This window comes from Gigantopelta aegis, chromosome 3 (genome assembly GCF_016097555.1).
Source record: "Gigantopelta aegis isolate Gae_Host chromosome 3, Gae_host_genome, whole genome shotgun sequence".
Classification (NCBI taxonomy): Eukaryota; Metazoa; Mollusca; class Gastropoda; order Neomphalida; family Peltospiridae; genus Gigantopelta; species Gigantopelta aegis.
In genome coordinates, this window is record NC_054701.1 from 1,658,410 (window position 1) to 1,683,448 (window position 25,039).

The following is a 25,039-nucleotide window of genomic DNA, read 5'->3' on the forward strand; positions in this document are numbered from 1 at the left end:
TCCTGGACAGAAAGCCCAGATAGCTGAGGTGTGTGCCCAGGACAGTGTGCTTGAACTTTAATTGGATATAAGCACGAAAATAAGTTAAAATGAATGAAATAAAATGGAAACATGTAGCGGGTTTCCTCTTTAAGACTATATGTCAAAATTACCAAATGTTTGACATCCAATAGCCTATGATTAATAAATCAATGCGCTCTAGTGGTGTCGTTAAAGAATTTTTTTTTTTTTTATTAAAACAAATCACTGGTGTATCAAATACGCAGTATTTGCTTCACGTGTGTATTGAAATGGTTTCACAGAATGTCCCTTTATTTTCCAACATTTCAGTCCAATGCTACGACCAGGTCATAACAGAAGTGGAGCATACAGGCATTATTACCATAACTACTGAAATATATCAAAGTGCTTGAAATTAATGAGCCTCTTTATGACATTTTAATTCGCACATAAACCTAATTGTACGAATTCGTTTATGCACTAATGGTTTTCTTGAATAACATTTTTTTTTAATATTAATGAAAACATTATATACACTGACATGTCAGTATGAAAGTGCAGGTTAAAAACAAATGTGTTATCACATGGCATTCTACCAAGATATTTTTAACCATATATATGGTAATAAATAAACTATTTGCAATAAAATACATTTCAATCAGTCAAACAAGAATTAAATGATGTAGTGACTGGAATGTTTTATGTTAAGGCATTTGTACTTTTATCCCCATTCACTTGGATAAATGTCAATCCAGGAAGTCGAATTTATCAATTATTGTTTTAAAGTATGTTACAGCTTCACAGAAAGCATGGGAAAACTAGCTGATCTATATAGAATACTACACTCATTTCCACTAGATATAACTGTTATGAAATGAGTGAACTACCCATGTTAGTATCTGACCGAACGGAAATGATGTCATATACCATGGGAAGTTCATGAGTTTCGTAAAAAAATTATATTTAGCTACAATGAGTGTGGTATTTTATTTATTACCCATAAAAAAATTATGTAAAATTCAACATTACTTTACTGACATTACTCACTGAGACATGCGAATACACACAGCAGACCAGTGAAGATGATGTCACTTACGACATCTGTACGACACATCCAGATGTTCACCAGGTGGGTAATAAAACATATTTTCAACTACATCAGGCCTCAGAAAACTGACAACAAATCTAATTTTGCATAATCTATTTTTTGTCTGGCCAAAATTTAGGGCACCATTTACATGGCCATAATGGGTTGTACAAGAAGTAAATGGTTTATGCAGTTTTAATTCTTCTAAGCCTGTACACGACCATTCTCAGTTTTCTGTGTCTCTTAAACAGTTTGACTTCTATGATCTGACACTGGTCTTATGTTGTATGATCTCAACGATGTATAAATCTGATAATATCTATCTGTTGCAGGAACTGACACTGGTTTGTTGTAGGATCTGACACTGCTCTGTTGTAGGATCTGACACTGGTATGTTGTAGCATCTGACACTGGTCTGTTGTGGGATCTGGAAATGGTCTGTGCTGTAGGATCCGATACTGGTCTGTATAATAGGATCTGACACTAACGTTTGTTGTAGGATCTGACACTGATGTCTGTTGTAGGATCTGACACTGATCTCTGTTGTACGAGCTGACACTAATCTCTGTTGTACGATCTGACACTGATCTGTTATAGGATCTGACACTGATCTGTTGTAGGATCTGACACTGATCTGTGCTGTAGGATCTGACACTGATCTGTACTGTATGGTCTGACACTGATCTCTGTTGTATGATCTGACACTGATCTGTACTGCAGGATCTGACACTGATCTGTCTTATAGGATCTGACATTGATCTCTGTTGTAGGATCTGACACTGATCTGTACTGCAGGATCTGACACTGATCTGTGTTGTATGATCTGACACTGATCTGTACTGTATGATCTGACACTGATCTGTGCTGTAGGATTTGACACTAAACTGTGTTGTAGGATCTGACACTGATCTGTGTTATAGGATCTGACACTGATCTCTGCTGTATGATCTGACACTGATCTGTACTGTATGATCTAACACTGATCTGTACTGTAGGATCTGACACTGATATGTGTTGTAGGATCTGACACTGATCTGTGTTGTAGGATCTGACACTGGTCTGTTGTGCTGTATGTTGTAGGATTTGGACACTGGAAATGGTCTGTGTTGTAGGATCCGACACTGATCTGTGTAATAGATCTGACACTAACGTTTGTTGTAGGATCTGACACTGATGTCTGACACTGATCTCTGCTGTACGATCTGACACTGATCTGTGTTGTACGATCTGACACTGATCTGTTATGTAGGATCTGACAGGATCTGACACTGATCTGTACTGCAGGATCTGACACTGATCTGTCTTATAGGATCTGACACTGATCTGTGTTGTAGGATCTGACACTGATCTGTACTGCAGGATCTGACACTGATCTGTGTTGTATGATCTGACACTGATCTGTACTGTATGATCTGACACTGATCTGTGCTGTAGGATCTGTGTGTTGTAGGATCTGACACTGATCTGTGTTATAGGATCTGACACTGATCTCTGCTGTATGATCTGACACTGATCTGTACTGTATGATCTAACACTGATCTGTACTGTAGGATCTGACACTGATATGTGTTGTAGGATCTGACATTGATCTCTGTTGTAGGATCTGACACTGATCTGTACTGCAGGATCTGACACTGATCTGTGTTGTATGATCTGACACTGATCTGTACTGTATGATCTGACACTGATCTGTGCTGTAGGATTTGACACTAAACTGTGTTGTAGGATCTGACACTGATCTGTGTTATAGGATCTGACACTGATCTGTTATACAATCTGACACTGATCTGTACTGTAGGATCTGACACTGATCTGTACTGTAGGATCCGACACTGATCTGTGTTGTAGGATCTGACACGGATCTGTGTTGTAAAATCTGACACTGATCTGTTATAGGATCTGACACTGATCTGTACTGTAGGATCTGACACTGATCTATACTGTAGGATCCGACATTGATCTGTGCTGTACGATCTGACACTGATCTGTACTGTAGGATCTGATGCTGATCTGTGTTGTACGATCTAACACTGATCTGTACTGTAGGATCTGACACTGATCTGTGTTATACAATCTGACACTGATCTGTACTGTAGGATCTGATACTGATCTGTACTGTAGGATCTGACACTGATCTGTGTCAAAGGATCTGACACTGATCTCTACTGTAGGATCTGACACTGATCTGTACTGCAAGATCTTACACTGATCTGTGTTGTAGGATCTGACACAGGTTTTTGTTGTAGGATCTGAAACTGATCTGTGCTCTAGGATCAGACACTGGTCTGTATAGTAGGATCCAACACTAGTCTTTGTTGTACGATCTGACACTGATCTGTGTTGAAGGATCTGACACTGGCCTGTGTTGAAGGATCTGACACTGGCCTGTGTTGTACGATCTGACACTGATCTGTGTTGTAAGATCTGACACTGGCCTGTGTTGTACGATCTGACACTGGCCGGTGTTGTACGATCTGACACTGATCTGTGTTGTAGGATCTGACACTGGCCTGTGTTGTACGATCTGACACTGATCTGTGTTGTATGATCTGACACTGATCTGTGTTGTAGGATCTGACACTGGCCGGTGTTGTACGATCTGACACTGACACCGATTTGTGTTGTACGATCTGACAGTTGTGTGTATTGTAGGATCCGACACCAGTCTGTGTTATAGCATATAACACTAATCTGTTTATTCTAGGAATCTGACAAGGGTCTGTCTGTTATATTTGTGCTATGAATCTGGAGGATACAGTTTAATCATGTGATCTGTCCGAGCAGGGAAGCCAGTCACTGGGCAACAGCCATGCTTCTGTATGTAACCATGGATACATGGGTAACAAAACACATATCTGAAATGTGACACAAATAACAAATAATAACTTTTATCTCACAATGTGTTTTACAAACAAGACAGATTTAAATAAAACAAAATATTAGTTGTACCAAGTCAGGGATTTGGAGAAGAATACTAAACTTTATTTAATATTCATAGAGGTCTGGAATTACGCAGTCACATCAGTGTTTAGCATATCAAATTTATTCAATTGTTTGCAAACTGTTTTAAAATTGTATTAAAATGTCCACACTTGTTTAATACATTCCACATTTCATACATGCTCATGTAATACTCTGTTGTTTATTTCTAAGTGGCCAAGAATACTGCTACAACTGCCTCAAACACTAAGCAACATTTTAACTTAGAACAAACAATAATTCATAACAGTCGTGTATTGCTCATATCAATTTTCTGATGACAATAATCTGAGGCAACTGAATGGCAGAATACTTCCCTGAGGCAATTGAATGACAGAATGCTTCCCTGAGGTAATTGAATGGCAGAATGGTTCCCTGAGGCAATTGAATGTCAGAATACTTCCCTGAGGCAACTGAATGGCAGAATACTTCCCTGAGGCAATTGAATGACATAATACTTCCCTGAGGCAATTGAATGACAGAATACTTCCCTGAGGTAATTGAATGACAGAATACTTCCCTGAGGCAATTGAATGGCAGAATACTTCCCTGAGGCAATTGAATGTCAGAATACTTCCCTGAGGCAACTGAATGGCAGAATACTTCCCTGAGGCAACTGAATGACAGAATACTTCCCTGAGGCAATTGAATGGCAGAATACTTCCCTGAGGCAATTGAATGACAGAATACTTCCCTGAGGCAATTGAATGGCAGAATGCTTCCCTGAGGCAATTGAATGTCAGAATGCTTCCCTGAGGCAATTGAATGTCAGAATACTTCCCTGAGGCAATTGAATGACAGAATACTTCCCTGAGGTAATTGAATGACAGGTAATTGAATGGCAGAATACTTCCCTGAGGTAATTGAATGGCAGAATACTTCCCTGAGGTAATTGAATGACAGAATACTTCCCTGAGGCAACTGAATGGCAGAATACTTCCCTGAGGCAATTGAATGGCAGAATACTTCCCTGAGGCAATTGAATGACAGAATACTTCCCTGAGGCAATTGAATGACAGAATACTTCCCTGAGGTAATTGAATGACAGAATACTTCCCTGAGGCAACTGAATGGCAGAATACTTCCCTGAGGCAACTGAATGGCAGAATACTTCCCTGAGGCAATTGAATGGCAGAATACTTCCCTGAGGCAATTGAATGACAGAATACTTCCCTGAGGTAATTGAATGACAGAATACTTCCCTGAGGTAATTGAATGACAGAATACTTCCCTGAGGCAATTGAATGACAGAATACTTCCCTGAGGCAATTGAATGACAGAATACTTCCCTGAGGCAATTGAATGACAGAATACTTCCCTGAGGCAATTGAATGGCAGAATACTTCCCTGAGGCAATTGAATGGCAGAATACTTCCCTGAGGCAATTGAATGACAGAATACTTCCCTGAGGCAATTGAATGACAGAATACTTCCCTGAGGCAATTGAATGGCAGAATACTTCCCTGAGGTAATTGAATGGCAGAATACTTCCCTGAGGCAATTGAATGACAGAATACTTCCCTGAGGCAATTGAATGACAGAATACTTCCCTGAGGCAATTGAATGGCAGAATACTTCCCTGAGGCAATTGAATGACAGAATACTTCCCTGAGGCAATTGAATGGCAGAATACTTCCCTGAGGCAATTGAATGGCAGAATACTTCCCTGAGGCAACTGAATGTCAGAATACTTCCCTGAGGCAATTGAATGTCAGAATACTTCCCTGAGGCAATTGAATGACAGAATACTTCCCTGAGGCAATTGAATGTCAGAATACTTCCCTGAGGCAATTGAATGTCAGAATACTTCCCTGAGGCAATTGAATGACAGAATACTTCCCTGAGGCAATTGAATGTCAGAATACTTCCCTGAGGCAATTGAATGACAGAATACTTCCCTGAGGCAATTGAATGACAGAATACTTCCCTGAGGCAATTGAATGGCAGAATACTTCCCTGAGGTAATTGAATGGCAGAATACTTCCCTGAGGCAACTGAATGTCAGAATACTTCCCTGAGGTAATTGAATGACAGAATACTTCCCTAAGACTGATTAAAACAGAATTACCCAGAGACACTAAGAGCCGTGTCGTTCGTTCGGGTTCTGGCACAAAGAGGACAGATGCAAGATGAACCTTGGTAGTCGTTCTGCAAGAGGAAAACAATAAAAATCACTAGAGTGATATAAATACCAGACAGAATGGTAATCTGTTGTGTATTATATCGCACATAAATACCAGACAGAATGGTAATCTGTTGCGTATTATATTGCACATAAATACCAGACAGAATGGTAATCTGTTGCGTATTAGATCACATATAAATACCAGACAGAATGGTAATCTGTTGCGTATTATATCACATATAAATACCAGACAGAATGGTAATCTGTTGCGTATTATATCACATATAAATACCAGACAGAATGGTAATCTGTTGCGTATTAGATCACATATAAATACCAGACAGAATGGTAATCTGTTGCGTATTATATCACATATAAATACCAGACAGAATAATCTGTTGCGTATTAGATCACATATAAATACCAGACAGAATGGTAATCTGTTGCGTATTATATCGCATATATACCAGACAGAATGGTAATCTGTTGCGTATTATATCGCATATAAATATCAGATAGTATGGTACTCTGTTGTGTATTAGATCGCATATAAATAACAGACAGAATGGTAATCTGTTGCGTATTAGATCGCATATAAATAACAGACAGAATGGTAATCTGTTGTGTATTAGATCGCACATAAATACCAGACAGAATGGTAATCTGTTGCGTATTAGATCGCACATAAATACCAGACAGAATGGTAATCTGTTGCGTATTAGATCGCACATAAATACCAGACAGAATGGTAATCTGTTGCGTATTATATCGCACATAAATACCAGACAGAATGGTAATCTGTTGCGTATATAAATACCAGACAGAATGGTAATCTGTTGCGTATTAGATCACATATAAATACCAGACAGAATGGTAATCTGTTGTGTATTATATCACACATAAATACCATACAGTATGGTAATCTGTTGTGTATTATATCACATATAAATATCAGATAGAATGGTAATCTGTTGTGTATTATAACACATAAAATACCAGATAGAATGGTAATCTGTTGTGTATTATATCACATATAAATACCAGATAGAATGGTAATCTGTTGTGTATTATAACACATATAAATACCAGATAGAATGGTAATCTGTTGTGTATTATATCACATATAAATACCAGATAGAATGGTAATCTGTTGTGTATTATATCACATATACCTACCATACAGAATGGTAATCTGTGTTTATTATATCACAACTATTTATTGTCAGATTGTATAATATGGATAATGTCATGCATGGTTAAGCCCTACAATTTCAGTCATTATCTCTTGTATAGAGACTTTTAAAGGCCATGTGCCTCATGTGAAGCCTCTGTTCTGACTGAAACTACATCCTCAGATTTAACACATCACAGTCTAACACTAACTTGAATGTATCACAATATTACACAATAATTAAATGCATCAGTGCCAGACTATAATTTAGTATAACTCGAACAATAATTCAATACACCAGTCTCACTATACTTTAATACATCACAGTCTCACTATAATTCAATACACCAGTCTCACTATACTTTAATACATCAGTCTCACTATACTTCAATACATCACAGTCTCACTATACTTCAATACATCAGTCTCACTATACTTTAATACATCAGTCTCACTATACTTTAATACATCAGTCTCATACTCTATAAATCACTCACTATAATTTAAAACATCAGTCTCACTATACTTCAATACATCAGTCTCACTATACTTCAATACATCACAGTATCGCTATACTTCAATACATCAGTCTCGCTATACTTCAATACATCACAGTCTCACTATACCTCAATACATCACAGTCTCACTATACTTCAATACATCACAGCCTTACTATACTTAAATACATCAGTCTCACTATACTTTAATACATCACACTCTCTCTATACTTCTGTACTTCAGTCTCACTATAATTTAATACACCAGTCTCACTATACTTGTACACATCAGTCTCAATATACTTCACTATACCTTACAGTCTCACTGTACTTTAATACCTCAGTATACTTTAATACATCACAGTCTCAATATACTTTAACACACCAGTCTCAGTATACTTCAGTCTCAATATACTTTAATACATCAAAGTCCCACTATACTTTAATACATCAGTCTCACTATAATTCATTACATCAGTTTCACTATACTTCTATACATCAGTCTCACTATACTTTAATACATCAGTCTCACCATACTTCATTACATCAGTTTCACTATACTTTTATACATCAGTCTCACTATACGTTAATACATCAGTCTCACTATACTTTAATACATCAGTCTCACTATACTTTAATACATCAGTCTCACTATACTTCATTACATCAGTCTCACTATACTTCATTACATCAGTCTCACTATACTTCATTACATCAGTCACTCTATACTTCAATACATCAGTCTCACTATACTTCATTACATCAGTCTCACCATACTTCATTACATCAGTTTCACTATACTTCTATACATCAGTCTCACTATACTTTAATACATCAGTCTCACCATACTTCATTACATCAGTTTCACTATACTTTTATACATCAGTCTCACTATACGTTAATACATCAGTCTCACTATACTTTAATACATCAGTCTCACTATACTTTAATACATCAGTCTCACTATACTTCATTACATCAGTCTCACTATACTTCATTACATCAGTCTCACTATACTTCATTTTTACATCAGTCACTCTATACTTCAATACATCAGTCACTCTATACTTCATTACATCAGTCTCACCATACTTCATTACATCAGTTTCACTATACTTCTATACATCAGTCTCACTATACTTTAATACATCAGTCTCACCATACTTCATTACATCAGTTTCACTATACTTTTATACATCAGTCTCACTATACGTAAATACATCAGTCTCACTATACTTTAATACATCAGTCTCACTATACTTTAATACATCAGTCTCATTATACTCTATAAATCACTCACTATGATTTAAAACATCAGTCTCACTATACTTCAATACATCAGTCTCGCTATACTTCAATACATCAGTGTCACTATACTTCAATACATCAGTCTCGCTATACTTCAATACATCAGTCTCGCTATACTTCAATACATCACAGTCTCACTATACCTCAATACATCAGTCTCACTATACTTCAATAAATCACAGCCTTACTATACTTAAATACATCAGTCTCACTATACTTTAATACATCACACTCTCTCTATACTTCTGTACATCAGTCTCACTATAATTTAATACACCAGTCTCACTATACTTGTACACATCAGTCTCAATATACTTCACTATACCTCACAGTCTCACTGTACTTTAATACCTCAGTATACTTTAATACACCACAGTCTCAATATACTTTAACACACCAGTCTCAGTATACTTCAGTCTCACTATACTTTAATACATCAAAGTCCCACTATACTTTAATACATCAGTCTCACTATACTTCATTACGTCAGTCTCACTATACTTCATTACATCAGTTTCACTATACTTCTATACATCAGTCTCACTATACTTTAATACATCAGTCTCACTATACTTTAATACACCACAGTCTCACTATACTTTAATACACCACAGTCTCACTATACTTTAATACATCAGTCTCACTATACTTCATTACATCAGTCTCACTATACTTCATTACATCAGTCTCACCATACTTCATTACATCAGTTTCACTATACTTCTATACATCAGTCTCACTATACTTTAATACATCAGTCTCACCATACTTCATTACATCAGTTTCACTATACTTTTATACATCAGTCTCACTATACTTTAATACATCAGTCTCACTATACTTTAATACATCAGTCTCACTATACTTCATTACATCACAGTCTCACCATACTTCATTACAGCACAGTCTCACCATACTTCATTACATCACAGTCTCACCATATTTCATTACATCAGTCTCACCATACTTCATTACATCACAGTTTCACTATACTTCTATACATCAGTCTCACTATACTTTAATACATCAGTCTTACTATACTTTAATACACCAGTCTCACTATACTTTAATACATCAGTCTCACTATACTTCATTACATCAGTCTCACTATACTTCATTACATCAGTCTCACTATACTTCAATACATCAGTCTCACTATACTTCATTACATCAGTCTCACGATACTTCATTACATCAGTTTCACTAAACTTCTATACATCAGTCTCACTATACTTTAATACATCAGTCTCACCATACTTCATTACATCATAGTCTCACCATATTTCATTACATCACAGTCTCACCATACTTCATTACATCAGTTTCACTATACTTCTATACATCAGTCTCACTATACTTTAATACATCAGTCTCAGTATACTTTAATACATCAGTCTCACTATACTTCATTACATCACAGTCTCACCATACTTCATTACATCACAGTCTCACCATATTTCATTACATCACAGTCTCACCATACTTCATTACATCTCAGTTTCACCATACTTCTATACATCAGTCTCACTATACTTTAATACATCAGTCTCACTATACTTTAATACACCACAGTCTCACTATACTTTAATACATCAGTCTCACTATACTTCATTACATCAGTCTCACTATACTCCATTACATCAGTCTCACCATACTTCAATACATCAGTCTCACCATACTTCATTACAACAGTTTCACTATACTTCAATACATCAGTCTCACCATACTTCATTACATCAGTCTCACTATTCTTCATTACATCAGTCTCACTATACTTCATTACATCAGTCTCACCATACTTCAATACATCAGTCCCACTATACTTTAATATATCAGTCTCACCATACTTCATTACATCAGTCTCACCATATTTCATTACATCAGTTTCACTATACTTCTATACATCAGTCTCACTATACTTTAATACATCAGTCTCACTATACTTTAATACACCAGTCTCACTATACTTTAATATATAAGTCTCACCATACTTCATTACATCAGTCTCTCTATACTTCAATACATCAGTCTCACTATACTTCAATACATCAGTCTCACTATACTTTATTACATCAGTCTCACCATATTTCATTACATCACAGTCTCACAATACTTCATTACATCACAGTCTCTATATACTCCAATACATCAGTCTCACTATACTTTAATACACCAGTCTCACTATACTTCAATATATCAGTCTCACTATACTTCAATACATCACTCTCACTATATTCTATACATCACTCTCACTATACTTCTATACATCACTCTCACTATACTTCTATACATCAGTGTCACTATACTTCAATACATTAGTGACAATATACTTCTATACATCACAGTCTCACTATATTTTAATACATCACAATATCACTGGCTGTCAGAGATTGTGTGTGTTAGTCTGACTGTAATAACTAACCTGGGGTGGATCTGGGATGGGCAGGGCTGTGAGAGATGGAGCGTTAGTATCACTGGAATACCACCACTCCAGGAACTGCAGGAAGAATACCCCAACAGAAAGACTTGTTGACACGGTAACAGCCGCAGCACTCAGTGACTTCCGAGTGATGATACCAATACGCTGGGCGAGCCTGTTAAATAATACAACAATACATGAATCAGAAACACCACCAACAAAAAATAAAGATATAAAAAAAACATATATAAAGTCACAGTTCTGTCCTTAAGCTAACTGTTGTTCGTGATTTAAAATAATATTTATATATACACAAATGAAGTAGGAGTTTTTGTGATAAATTACCTAATTTATCACATGATGTTGGCTTGTTTGATCAGTCTCACAAATAACCTTCAAGGAAATAGATAACATAATATTTACAAAATAAATTTGGTTTATATTTCACTAAACAATTGCATTGCTTAGATTTTACAAGAAATATATTAATACCATTCCTAAGTACAATTATTTATGAAAACAGCTCCCACTCTACCCTTAAAACATTTTTTATAATAAAAACAAACAGGACATAAATAAATGTGAACTGAATTCATGTTAAAGAACACCAAGGGAAATAACTCCAAGTGAAAACTTCAGCCTAAGGGCTAACACACTATTATTTTCAGGGATTTATCCAGGACATTTCGCCACAGTTCTATGTCTGATGGGATTGGGAAAATTAGTGCGAGTAAATCATACTTGGAAAACATTTCCATGCCACTGAATGATGCAGTACACCAATGTTAAATTAATTTAATAGAACAGACATAAGTAAATATATATATTGTGAATTTTTAGTGCCACTTTCTTTTGGGAAGGGACCTATGTTCAGACTCACAGAAGCCTGGATAAATCACTGATTTAAAAATACAAAGTGCTAATACCAAAATGAGTTTTGATAATTTTAAATTTTATAAAGCAAAGTTAAAACAAAATAATATTTGTGATCAATTTATAACTGACAGTTTCAGTTACATTCAAGTGTATAAAGGTAGATCGGTGAATCGTATTACACAAACCTTGCGTCTGCCCATGAGACGTGTTTTCTGTCCTGCTGGGTTGGCAGGTCATCTTCGCCAAGTCTCCTCAGTTCTGTTCCAGACAAGTGCAGGAACGGTGAGTGGAAGCGACCTTGACCTAACATGTAGGCCAACTGATACCAGAGACACGCCCCCTCCCACGTCATGTGAACGTAGGGATAGGCAGCCAGGAATGCCTGAAGAAACTTCCTGATGGCAGGGTGGTGCTAAAAATATAACTCAACCTTAGAAACATTATTATGGCCAGTATTTTTTTTTTTTTTAGGTTTACGAACAAGAAGGTAGGAGGAAGGGAAAAAAAACTAAAAACCCAACCTGTTTGGGGTGTATCAGTAGGGGTGGGTTTTTTTTTAAATATGGCTACTTTGATAGATGTGGATTCTTTGTAACAAAATAAAAGATTGACAAGGCACCTCTAAGCTTCCACATATCCTGTGGGAAAATAGACACTACTGATGCTTTTAATGTGAGAGAAGCAAGAGTGCTACAGAGAAAACATCAGACAGCTACCTACACTGATCAAAGGTTTGACCCCCAAAGTGACACTCCACAATGCGAAGAGACACCATGATACCAACAATTTGAACATATGAAAGATTCCATTTTGTCATGCTGCTATTCCAGAAGTGAGGTCTCTGTGCGCAACCGCGCGGTGCATAAAAATTGGAGCAAACTAGCGAATCGGACCGAAAGAGAGCGACCGAAGATGAATTAACAATTCGTATCTACAATGGTATATTTATTGACGAAATAAGTGTTATTTCTCAGTTACCTTACGAAATGCGCCACAATAGACTAGAATGGTAACTCTTTTTTTCTTTAGAGCTATTTGTGGAAGTCAGCGGAAAAAAAAGAGAAAAAAAAAGTGAAAAATACGACTTTAAAAAAAAATGTATTTGAGCAAAATTTACGTCAGCGGGTTCGTAAACCGAATAATAAAAAAATACTGGCCTAATTAATGAATCCAGGATAAAACCCCACTGGAAAAAAACCCACCCAGACATAACCCCACTGGAAAAAACCCCACTCGGACATAACCCCATCAATAAATGAGAAAAATGGACAAAACCCCACTGTGACCATTTTACACATAAAACTGAAAAATATGAAATAAAGTTGAAATTTCTGTTTTGGAAGAATAAAATTATAAATAAAATTCACAAAATAGATTATGATAAAGAATAAAGTTTACATTTGTATTTTGATCAGTCAAGTGTTGCACTGATTGCATTGATCTCCATGACAAAGGATTATCTGAACTTTGTGATCAAGAGATTAAGGAGGCCAGGTTTTCTTCTAAGAGATCAAGGAAATCATGGATTTAGGGCTTCCCATTGTTGATTGGGTATGTCATAAATTCTGCATCAGATGGACCCCTTATAAGGTTGAAGAATGTTTACTCAGCTGTATGTGATTCGTGTTCCACTCGGTGAGTCAGCTGTGATGTGTGTGTATGCATTTCTACCAAACAAGCACCAATCCACATATGAGGAACTATTCATATCAATTCAGGATCGCTGCAGCGAGCTAGGATTCCAGGCTGATCCTGTAACTGTCACCCTCGACTTTGAACAAGCTGTGATGAATGCAGTAATAACAACCTTTGGTCCACAAGTCAATGTTCATGGATGCTTCTACCATCTTACGCAGAGCACGTGGAGGAAAATACAGAGTCTCGGCCTTGTTCAACGCTATCGGGAAGAGAAGGATGTTAAGCTTTTCTGTGGTATGCTTGATGGACTGGCATTCCTACCAGTTAATGATGTACCAGAGGGGATGACCTATCTGCGTGACAACACCCCTGATGGGTTGGAACCCTTGCTCGTGTATTTTGACAGCACTTATGTGTCAGGATCTTATCGCCGTATTCAGCCTCCTCAACGATCAGATGGATCTGTACCTCCTCTTCGTATGCGCCGTATTCCCCCTGCGTACGCACCATCCATCTGGAATGTGCACACCATCACATTGAAAGGTGGATCCAGAACCAATAACATATGTGAGGGGTGGAACAATTCCTTTGCGAAACTAGTTGGACATGCCCACCCAACCATCTGGAGAGCCATAGACAGCATTCGGAAGGATCAAACCCAGGCTGCTACTGCACGACTTATGGATGAGCGTGGTAAACGACCTGCAAAACGGGTACGACACCACATAAAGAAGCTGCAGACGAAGCTCCATAACCTCTGCACTGACAGACGGGATGACATCAAGTCCATTTCGGAAGTTCTGAAAGGCATCGGCCACTGTGTGAGGTGGAAGTAGGCTAGATTACACTTGTTTCAATAAAAAATAAATACTGTATATACGATTTTGTTATATATTGAGATATATGAGTGGGGTTATGTCCGAGTGGGTTTTTTTCTGTGTGGGGTTATGTCCGAGTGGGTTTTTTTCCAGTGGGGTTTTATCCAGTGGGGTTTTTTCCGGGTGGGGTTTTGTCCGTTTACCTAATTAATCTACCAATAATTAATTAATTTTTGTTTTCTTAAATTATTTTATAAATCATGCTGTCCCTTCCCATTATCTCCTTTGAATTCCATTAAGCATCCCATTTCTTCTTAATCTGACAGCCCTTCCTGACTTTCAATTTCGTTCCAGCCAGTGCACCACTACTGGTATATCAAAGGCCGTGGTATGTGCTATCCTGTCTATGGGATGGTGCATATAAAAGATCCCTTGCTGCCAATCGAAAAGAGAAGCCCATGAAGTGACGACAGCGGGTTTCCTCCTTCAATATCTGTGTGGTCTTTAACCATATGTCTGACGCCATATAAACGTAAATAAAATGTGTTGAGTGCGTCGTTAAATAAAACATTTCCTTCCTTCCTTCAATTTCGTTTGCTCTCCACCTCCAAATCCCAGTCCTTGTCTTTTTAATAATGACAGGTGCTCATTTTGTGTGTCCATCTGTGCTATACACATGCTATTTTCCATCAGGTTTTCGCTATGGGCTTTGTCTGACCATATTTAAGAATCTGAGACTATCAATATTTTGATAACTCTCATCAGAAAGTAAAATATTTTGAATGCAAAAGCTGAATAATTATATTTAAAGGTTATCATTTGCCAATCTATTTAGAATCATAAATAAGACCATGACTTATTGTATATACAGTCGAACCTGTATATAATGGCCACTGAACGGACCTGGCAAAAGTGGCCATTGTGGACAGGTGACTGTTATATACAGGTGAAAGAAAATACACATAAAACAATTTACTATAAAAAAAACCCACTACTAAACTGGAATGCATAAAGTATTAACAATTGTCAAAAAAATATAAAATAGAGAGAAAAACATATTTTTGTTTACAACATTAAAACGTTATTCAAAGAAAATAAATTTAATATGTTTTGTTGAAAGTCATTCTATTACACACCTTTTGAAAAATTAATTTATCGTTGATTGCTTTCCATTGCATTCTATTAAATTAGTGCATGACACACAAAAGCTTGCAGGTAAGAAATCATTATACATTAACAAAAGGGTCAATTTGTCAATGTGTAATGGCTGAACAAACATGGTGGCAGATGGTCGGAACTGCTTGTCTGACTAGCAGCAATCACACACCTTAGAATACACTACCTGTCAGTGTTGACCAGTCGAATATATATGTATATGTAAGTTCAATGCAAACATGATTAATGATGCGTTGTTTCAACTCAAGTAAAACAATAACTTTCTATTGTGACTGGAACAGGTCAATACATGAATATATTGTGTGACCGATATAGCAAGTTCAAGTGTCCATTTTGGACAAAACAAAAAATAGTGGTCATTATAATTTTGTGGCCGTTATAGCAGGTTCAACCATTAATTTTTGACATTCAATAGTGGCCGCTGCCCGCATTGAACAGGTGGCTGTTATATACAGGTAAAATAAAGAAGGAAATGCATTGGATATGATATTTGGTGGCCGTTATGGGCATGTGACCGTTATATACAGCTGGCTGTTAGGCTAGTCTCGACTGTATTTGCAAAATGATTACCATAGTGATATATGTTTATTGCTGGCAAGTGCAGCATCTTTGCTATATATACTACATGTGTGTAGGCATAAATGGAGTAGAGGTATGTAAAGGTTCAGTGCCATAGTTACAACAGACCTTGTCTTTTAAGGTGCGCGGGTGCGATCGTACTCGTACAGTGCACATAATTTCAATCTGTGTAAAAAATAATGCATGTTACAACAGCGCACGTAAAATAATTTTGTATATTGATTGCCACTATTTACCTTATGTAGCTCATAGTAGGACCCGTTTAATAATACCAGAAATAGAAAAAATGTGACCAGAATGGTAGGGTCCAGGCAAGCTTTTAATAAATGACTGGCACTTGTCTTTGCTACAAATCTTCGAAGACGTACCAATCCGATCAGAACTCCTTTGCCTATTTAATTTATTATTAATTAGAAACAGTCGACTTTTGTAAGTTAATAAATCACTACGTCTGATAAGGTTTACTTATATATACTGTTCATATAGTTATGAGAAAAAAATGGAATTGAATTAAATAGTGGCTTTTGTAGCATACACAAATGAACTCATTACGGAAATCAGTGAAGTCGGTAAAATTGTGATGATTAGTTCATAACTGTTAGTCTACAAAGCTTATGTGAGGTCCCAAAAATGGCAAGTGTGTAGCGTTCTACTTTCTTTGAAAAAGAAATGAAATTTAGACAAAGACAATTCAAAAGTAGACGGAATAATAAAAAGAAGGAAAAGAAATGATAATAGGTATGTAGGAATAGGCTAAGGTCTCGTTTACAAAATGTCTTTTTTTATGTCTATTATTTTTGGGGTTTTTTAGCTTTAAAACAATCAAATAAAACTTCATTTATATATTTGTATTTCAGCCAGAGGTTAATTAATGTACATGTGTTATTTATATATGTATATACACATGTATGTACAAACTATAATAGTAATCATAGCCGACTATTTAATTTTCAATACGTTTGTTAGAAAGTCACCGATCATGCGACTGGAACATGATTTGATGTGCAGTACTCTGTAGCATATTGACATTCAGAGCTATCGGGGTCAGATTATTTTTACTCTTGGAACTCTGGCTGCACACACATGCTGGTCTACTTGACAATTTGTTACACATTTATGAAGGTGTCTAAAATTATGGGGTTTTTTGTTTTTAGATTATCTTCATTATGGCAACCCACGTTTGAAATAAAATCCTTTGTAAGGACAGTTTTTGTTGGAATTTGTATATTTTTTTATCAAGAACATTGGGACCATTCTAGATGAATAACGTAACACCGACTTGACAGATGTCAGAGCCGTTTGTAACTGGTAGTGGTAGGTCAAACGACGTTTTACAACATGTTGAGGGAGGGAGACTGGTTGCCTAATTATTTAATAAAAAATGCCAAGTGAATGTAAGTGCCCCAACCAACATTATCAATTAACTAATTTTTCACTCCCCTAAGCATTTTGAGGTGTGCGATTTTTTACTTTCCATGGTTTTTCAAAAGCCAAGGACTGTTACAAGTGTCATATATCACTACTTTTATATTTATGATCAATTAATCAATGCCACACATAACCTTTATATATATATAACTCGCAAATATTGAAATTTCATGTACTTCCATGTCGTGAATACAAAGTCGCTTTCACCATGACTAGATTTCTGTCCTATCACGTTATAACAAATCTTATAAAATCGGCAATTCCACAAAGTCTGGGCACTTGACTGTCAGCCCTCAGAGACTGATGAGTTGCACAAAGACAGTAGACATGTCGGCAACATCTGCCGAGTATAACGTTACGAAGTGTTCGCATCAACTGAACGTTTCCAATTCCAGTGATCACCCTCTAAAGATATCCAATTAAAAAACAACATTTCTACTGGAAAATTAAATTTCCATATTTTGTTTGAATTTTGTATGGACTTACGGGTATATTTAAATGTTTAATGTTTGTATTTCAAAACAAAAGTAAACAATTAATTTTCATAGGAAGATGCTAATGGCCCATTATGCAACTTTGAGACTGTACCATTGATAGTAATCTTGACATACAATGTATAATTTCTAGCTAAATGCAAATTTTAATGAAAACAAAAAACATAAAATCTGAACTGCTTACATCAGAGAAAGTATAACCTATATCTTACCTTCCATACGAGACAAGAGAAACACGTTCTGGCTGTAAGGTAACACAACACCAAACTGATCTGACTTTCATATTTCAAACAGTCCTTACCCCTGAGCTAATTCTGCCACTGGGACCATATCTATGACGGAGATCTTCAAACATCTGATCCACTTTAGTTTTCACATATGGAATCAATACCTTAAAAAAGAAAAATCAAGGACAATGCATGTGAGTTTCTTTCAGCAAGATGTAGCAGTGGTAGACTACAGGATGTAGCAGTGGTAGACTACAGGATGTGGCAGTGGTAGACTACAGGATGTGGCAGTGGTAGACTACAGGATGTAGCAGTGGTATGGTACAGGATGTAGCAGTGGTAGACTACAGGATGTAGCAGTGGTAGACTACAGGATGTAGCAGTGGTATGGTACAGGATGTACCAGTGGTATGGTACAGGATGTATCAGTGGTAGACTACAGGATGTAGCTGTGGTAGACTACAGGATGTGGCAGTGGTAGACTACAGGATGTAGCAGTGGTAGACTACAGGATGTAGCAGTGGTAGACTACAGGATGTAGCAGTGGTATGGTACAGGATGTAGCAGTGGTATGGTACAGGATGTAGCAGTGGTAGACTACAGGATGTAGCAGTGGTAGACTACAGGATGTGGCAGTGGTAGACTACAGGATGTAGCAGTGGTATGGTACAGGATGTAGCAGTGGTAGACTACAGGATGTAGCAGTGGTAGACTACAGGATGTAGCAGTGGTAGACTACAGGATGTAGCAGTGGTATGATACAGGATGTAGCAGTGGTATGGTACAGGGTGTAGCAGTGGTAGACTACAGGATGTAGCTGTGGTAGACTACAGGATGTAGCAGTGGTATGGTACAGGATGTAGCAGTGGTAGACTACAGGATGTAGCTGTGGTAGACTACAGGATGTAGCAGTGGTAGACTACAGGATGTAGCAGTGGTATGGTTCAGGATGTAGCAGTGGTATACTACAGAATGTAGCAGTGGTAGACTACAGGATGTAGCAGTGGTAGACTACAGGATGTAGCAGTGGTATGGTACAGGATGTAGCAGTGGTAGACTACATGATGTAGCCGTGGTAGACTACAAGATGTAGCAGTGGTATGGTACAGGATGTAGCAGTGGTATCGTACAGGATGTAGCAGTGGTAGACTACAGGATGTAGCAGTGATATGGTACAGGATGTAGCAGTGGTAGACTACAGGATGTAGCAGTGGTATGGTACAGGATGTAGCAGTGGTAGACTACAGGATGTAGCAGTGGTGGACTACAGGATGTAGCAGTGGTATGGTACAGGATGTAGCAGTGGTATGGTACAGGATATGGGTGTCGTATGGTACAGGAGATGGGTGTGGTATGGTACAGGACATGGGTGTGGTATGGTATGGGTGTGGTATGGTACAGGACATGGGTGTGCTATGGCACAGGACATGGGTATGGTATGGCACAGGACATGGGTGTGGTATGGTACAGGATATAGGTGTGGTATGGTACAGGATATAGGTGTGGTATGGTACACGATATAGATGTGGTATTGATGTACTGAAAATTATCTAGAATGATGTCACATATGAATAATGATGTCATCGTTGTTTTCCAATAAAGTTTGGAACATTTAGTGTAGGTATTTTGTAAGTCACTTTGCAGTGCTTACATGAACACAAAGGTGGAAATAACACTTTTTACTCGTTATAGAATACAAACTAATAACATAGATTAAAACTGTATAAACCTTAACAATTTTAAACATTACTAGTATATTATATTAACATGCCTCATCGATCTACTCACCAGACAAACGAGAGATGTCCACTGCCGTGTCTTTGGTAAGCGACTAGAAGAAGAATTGGCTGGAACCCTCTTGAGGTCATAGAAGTTTTCTGCAAACGAGGCACCTACAACACACCATGTATAATGAGTAGTTATAATATCCAGTATAAACACAGAGTACATCATGTGTCCTAGTTAAAGACCTTTCAGTATAAACACAAGAGTACAACATGTGTCCTAGTTAAACACCTTTCAGTATAAACACAGAGTACAACATGTGTCCTAGTTAAACACCTTTCAGTATAAACACAGAGTACAACATGTGTCCTAGTTAAACACCTTCCAGTATAAACACAGAGTACAACATGTGTCCTAGTTAAACACCTTCCAGTATAAACACAGAGTACAACATGTGTCCTAGTTAAACACCTTCCAGTATAAACACAGAGTACAACATGTGTCCTAGTTAAACACCTTCCAGTATAAACACAGAGTACAACATGTGTCCTAGTTAAACACCTTCCAGTATAAACACAGAGTACAACATGTGTCCTAGTTAAACACCTTCCAGTATAAACACAGAGTACAACATGTGTCCTAGTTAAACACCTTCCAGTATAAACACAGAGTACAACATGTGTCCTAGTTAAAGACCTTTCAGTATAAACACAGAGTACAACATGTGTCCTAGTTAAACACCTTTCAGACTGTACAGTTAAAGCTCACGGTGTTCTCTCATGACTCAATCAGTCAGTCAATAGTGCTTCACATTGTGTTTACTAGGATGGTTCAAATTATTGTACTGTCTCCAACTTACAGCAAATGAATGAACTGAATGAATGAATTTCAAGAACATACATATTTGACAACATTATCATTGATGCTCATAGAACTTGTTTTTAAAATTTCTAAGAGATACCAAATGTGTGCTGTATTCGCCATGCTGAACGAAACACATGAGAATGTTGTCACCCCTGCACCACGATGAGGAATATGTGCTGTATTTGCCACTCTCAATGATAGACATTAGAATGTTGCCAGCCCTGCACCACAATGAGGAATATGTGATGTATTTGCCACGCTCAATGAAACACATGAGAATGTTGCCAGCCCTGCACCACTATGAGGAATATGTGCTGTATTTGCCACGCTCAATGAAACACATGAGAATGTTGTCAGCCTTGCACCATGAGGAGGAATATGTGCTGTATTTGCCACTCTAAATGAAACACATGAGAATGTTGTCAGCCCTGCACCACGAGGAGGAATATGTGCTGTATTTGCCACTCTCAATGATAGACATTAGAATATTGCCAGACCTGCACCACGAGGAGGGATATGTGCTGTATTTGCCACTCTCAAGGAAACACATGAGAATACTGCCAGCCCTGCACCATGATGAGGAATATGTGCTGTATTTGCCACTCTCAAGGAAACACATGAGAATGCTACCAGCCCTGCACCACTATGAGGAATATGTGATGTATTTGCCACGCTCAATGAAACACATGAGAATGTTGCCAGCCCTGCACCACAATGAGGAATATGTGCTGTATTTGCCACGCTCAATGAAACACATGAGAATGTTGTCAGCCTTGCACCATGAGGAGGAATATGTGATGTATTTGCCACTCTCAAGGAAACACATGAGAATGTTGTCAGCCTTGCACCATGAGGAATATGTGCTGTATTTGCCACTCTCAAGGAAACACATGAGAATGCTGCCAGCCCTGCACAACAAGGAGTAACAGCACACACAGGCGCAAACTTACAGTAAGACAACAGCTCGATCGAGGTGTTTTACACTTTCAACTGGAATATCTTGCTGACAGGAGTCTAAAATTGAAAATCAACATAAAATCTTTTTAAATCTCATATTTCTGATCATAGGCGTACGGGCTCCCATTTTTGTAGGGGAGCAGGCTGGCGTTTGCCCAAATTAAATGAATATGCCCGAATCTGCATAACATTATTTATTAATATTAACATTACTACCAAACAGCCATATAGGGTTGAAACTGAATTACTACACATTTTTATATGGACTAATTTTGAAGGTGAATGGTGGAAATACATGGTAAAAAAGTATCAGGTTAGCACATTTTGCCAGAATATTTGTATCATTTTGGCTGAATTTGAGGGTTTTTTCCAGCACTACCCCCATGTCTTGTACGCTTATTTTTCTGATCCAAACTAAGTTAGCTGCAATTCTATTTAAGCAAACTTACATTTGATATAGTGAAAACTTCAGATTTTAGGAGACAACAAGACACCACCTCCCCAGTACAAGTGGTACAACTGTTTCAAGCTGTGTATGCATATACTTACCATATTTCTGTAAATAGTATCTCTGCACTGTAAAGTCCAAAAGACAATAGAGCTCATCAAAGTACTGCAATAACCAACTGAATGTTTCGGGCCGATTCTCTGCCAACACCTAAATCGACAAACAAGAAAGGCATCACAATATGTTCTGTGTTAATGTTTTGTGTCCTTCCTTTCAAATTTCAAAGAGGTACGACATGACCGTACCACTTTTTTGTTCATATTTGTTGTATCTGTGAAAATGTCCTTCACAGGTGAATTGGAAAGGAGAGTCTGACAACCTCGAGCCATACCGCTATTTTTACACTGTGTCGCCTCTACAAACTGTTTTGAGAAATGTAAAATATTACAGTTTTCAGCTGTCACTTCTAAACTGAATTTGGCGTTCTATTTTCAAACGACATTTATCAAGCTGCTAGGAATATTTTATATTGGCTTAAAGACCTGTGCTATCTCAAAGTTGATTCCCACAAAAACATTATTTATTAAATTTTGCCCATAAAAAAAATTACAGCCAGCAAACTGAAATTATTAGTAGTATTTAGTTTTTCACTGGAGAATCTTTAGTGGATGACTGACGGAACTGAGGGCAAACACTGTAATGTACTGCCAGGCAAATGTTACTAACAAGTTTGCTGTCTTTGTGTAACTCATCTGTCTTGACAGCCCTAGCTAGCTGCTGACGGTCAACTTGTCATGACTTGATAATTTGGAATCGTGTGTATTTATAACAAATAAATGTAAAAATACTTCTACAGTATAGTATTAGTACCTTCAACCTGGAAAATGGGCACTAAGTCTGCTTGATCTACAAACCTGAAAAACATTTGGATAAAGAGTATGGGATGTTTAAAAGGGGAAATACACTAAAAAAAAATACCCTAGAGTTCATCTCCATAACAGTTACTCCTCAGAGGTATGTGCATTTTGAAAAATATGAAAAAATGCATTTATGATATTAGAAACACCAGGATGACCAAAAGCACATCGGATGTACAGAACTGGATACCGAGTAATCTAAACAATCTATAAGTATAATGTCTGTTTTCAATTGTCAACAACTGCTCTAATAGTGAAAAATCCACAGTAGTGTTTAAAAACTACAAACCCTGACTGCATGTTTGACAGCCGGACGGACAATGGACATCAAACTGTCTTGAGCAAGAACTTCAAATATGGTCGGAATTTCAGCCGAGTAAGCAGATGTCAGATGAGCACCGTGCTCGGCCATGGCCACTGATTTTCGTTAGTCCAGCTCTCTGTGGGCATAAAATGGGTAAATTTAAGTTTGTGTTAACAAAAATAAATTACCTTTCACACATAAAATATCAGGTTACTAAGTTTTGGTAGTACGGTACTGTGTTTATTTGGCGATGTTTAGATAATGGTATAATAGGCTCAATGAAGATTGCCAGTTACACCATTATCAAACAAAGCTAAATAAACACAATATCAAAAAGTAGTATGGTACCCTGATTATTATTTTCTTTTTATCATGCAACCCCTTAACAATTTGTCTGTAAAATAAACTCAAGTGACTTAAGGAAAATCTACATCACTGACGTGTGAATTTTTACATCACTAATTGCTAGTGACCATGTGACATCACCTTCTCAACGCTGTTCTAATTAACATTCTTTGCAGGAAGGTACTTTTTTTATTTAAATGTTTAATTAAAAGCCCAACAGAAAATCATTTGTTGGAGGGGAGGGGAAGGGGGACAATGACTGGCTGCATTTTACTGCATAAATAAAAAAATTCTTTGTGAACGCTTTCACGTAACTCTTGACAAACATCCCTTCCTCCTCAACACCACGATACCCCTACCCCAAAGAACCTTTTGGTCAACAGGGATGAGACAACGCAACTTTAAATTCTCTAGACCGACACTATTACGAATGGACGTAGCATGTGGTTAAGAAAAATATTGACATAACGTGCCCCTTGCACTAGATCGACACATTTTCAAAATAATTCAGTAACAGACCTAGTAAGTAATACAATAGAACCATAAAATATATTTAGAAATCTGTTTCAAAATAAAAACCTTTCTTTTCACTCTTGTATTCCAATATTTTACATTAGTTTCTCCAGAAGGAAATACTCAAGTGCAATTCACCAGGTC

General features: G+C 37.2%; 1 protein-coding gene across 1 annotated transcript; it reads right to left on the bottom strand.

Moving 5' to 3' along the window:
• Window positions 1-3,740: 3,740 nt before the first annotated feature.
• Window positions 3,741-25,038, bottom strand: LOC121367357 (peroxisome assembly protein 12-like). Its single transcript, XM_041491480.1, has 9 exons — window positions 24,962-25,038; window positions 24,023-24,173; window positions 22,918-23,026; window positions 20,611-20,714; window positions 18,897-18,986; window positions 12,648-12,874; window positions 11,590-11,761; window positions 6,135-6,214; window positions 3,741-3,942 (listed from the first exon to the last, which is right to left on the bottom strand). Exons 2-9 carry the CDS (start codon window positions 24,143-24,145, stop codon window positions 3,825-3,827), a joined length of 1,023 nt encoding a protein of 340 aa, XP_041347414.1. The 5' UTR covers window positions 24,146-24,173; window positions 24,962-25,038; the 3' UTR covers window positions 3,741-3,824.
• Between the last annotated feature and the right edge of the window lies 1 nt (window position 25,039).

What these genes read in the sequence shown, in the direction of transcription:
- LOC121367357 (XM_041491480.1), bottom strand. Translation starts at nt 24,145, where the DNA reads ATGGCCGAGCACGGTGCTCATCTGACATCTGCTTACTCGGCTGAAATT. An exon ending in ATACTATTTACAGAAATATG is followed by an intron (nt 20,715 to 22,917) that starts GTAAGTATATGC and finishes GGTGTGTTGTAG; the next exon opens with GTGCCTCGTTTGCAGAAAAC. An exon ending in CCATCCCAGATCCACCCCAG is followed by an intron (nt 6,215 to 11,589) that starts GTTAGTTATTAC and finishes TTCCTCTTGCAG; the next exon opens with AACGACTACCAAGGTTCATC.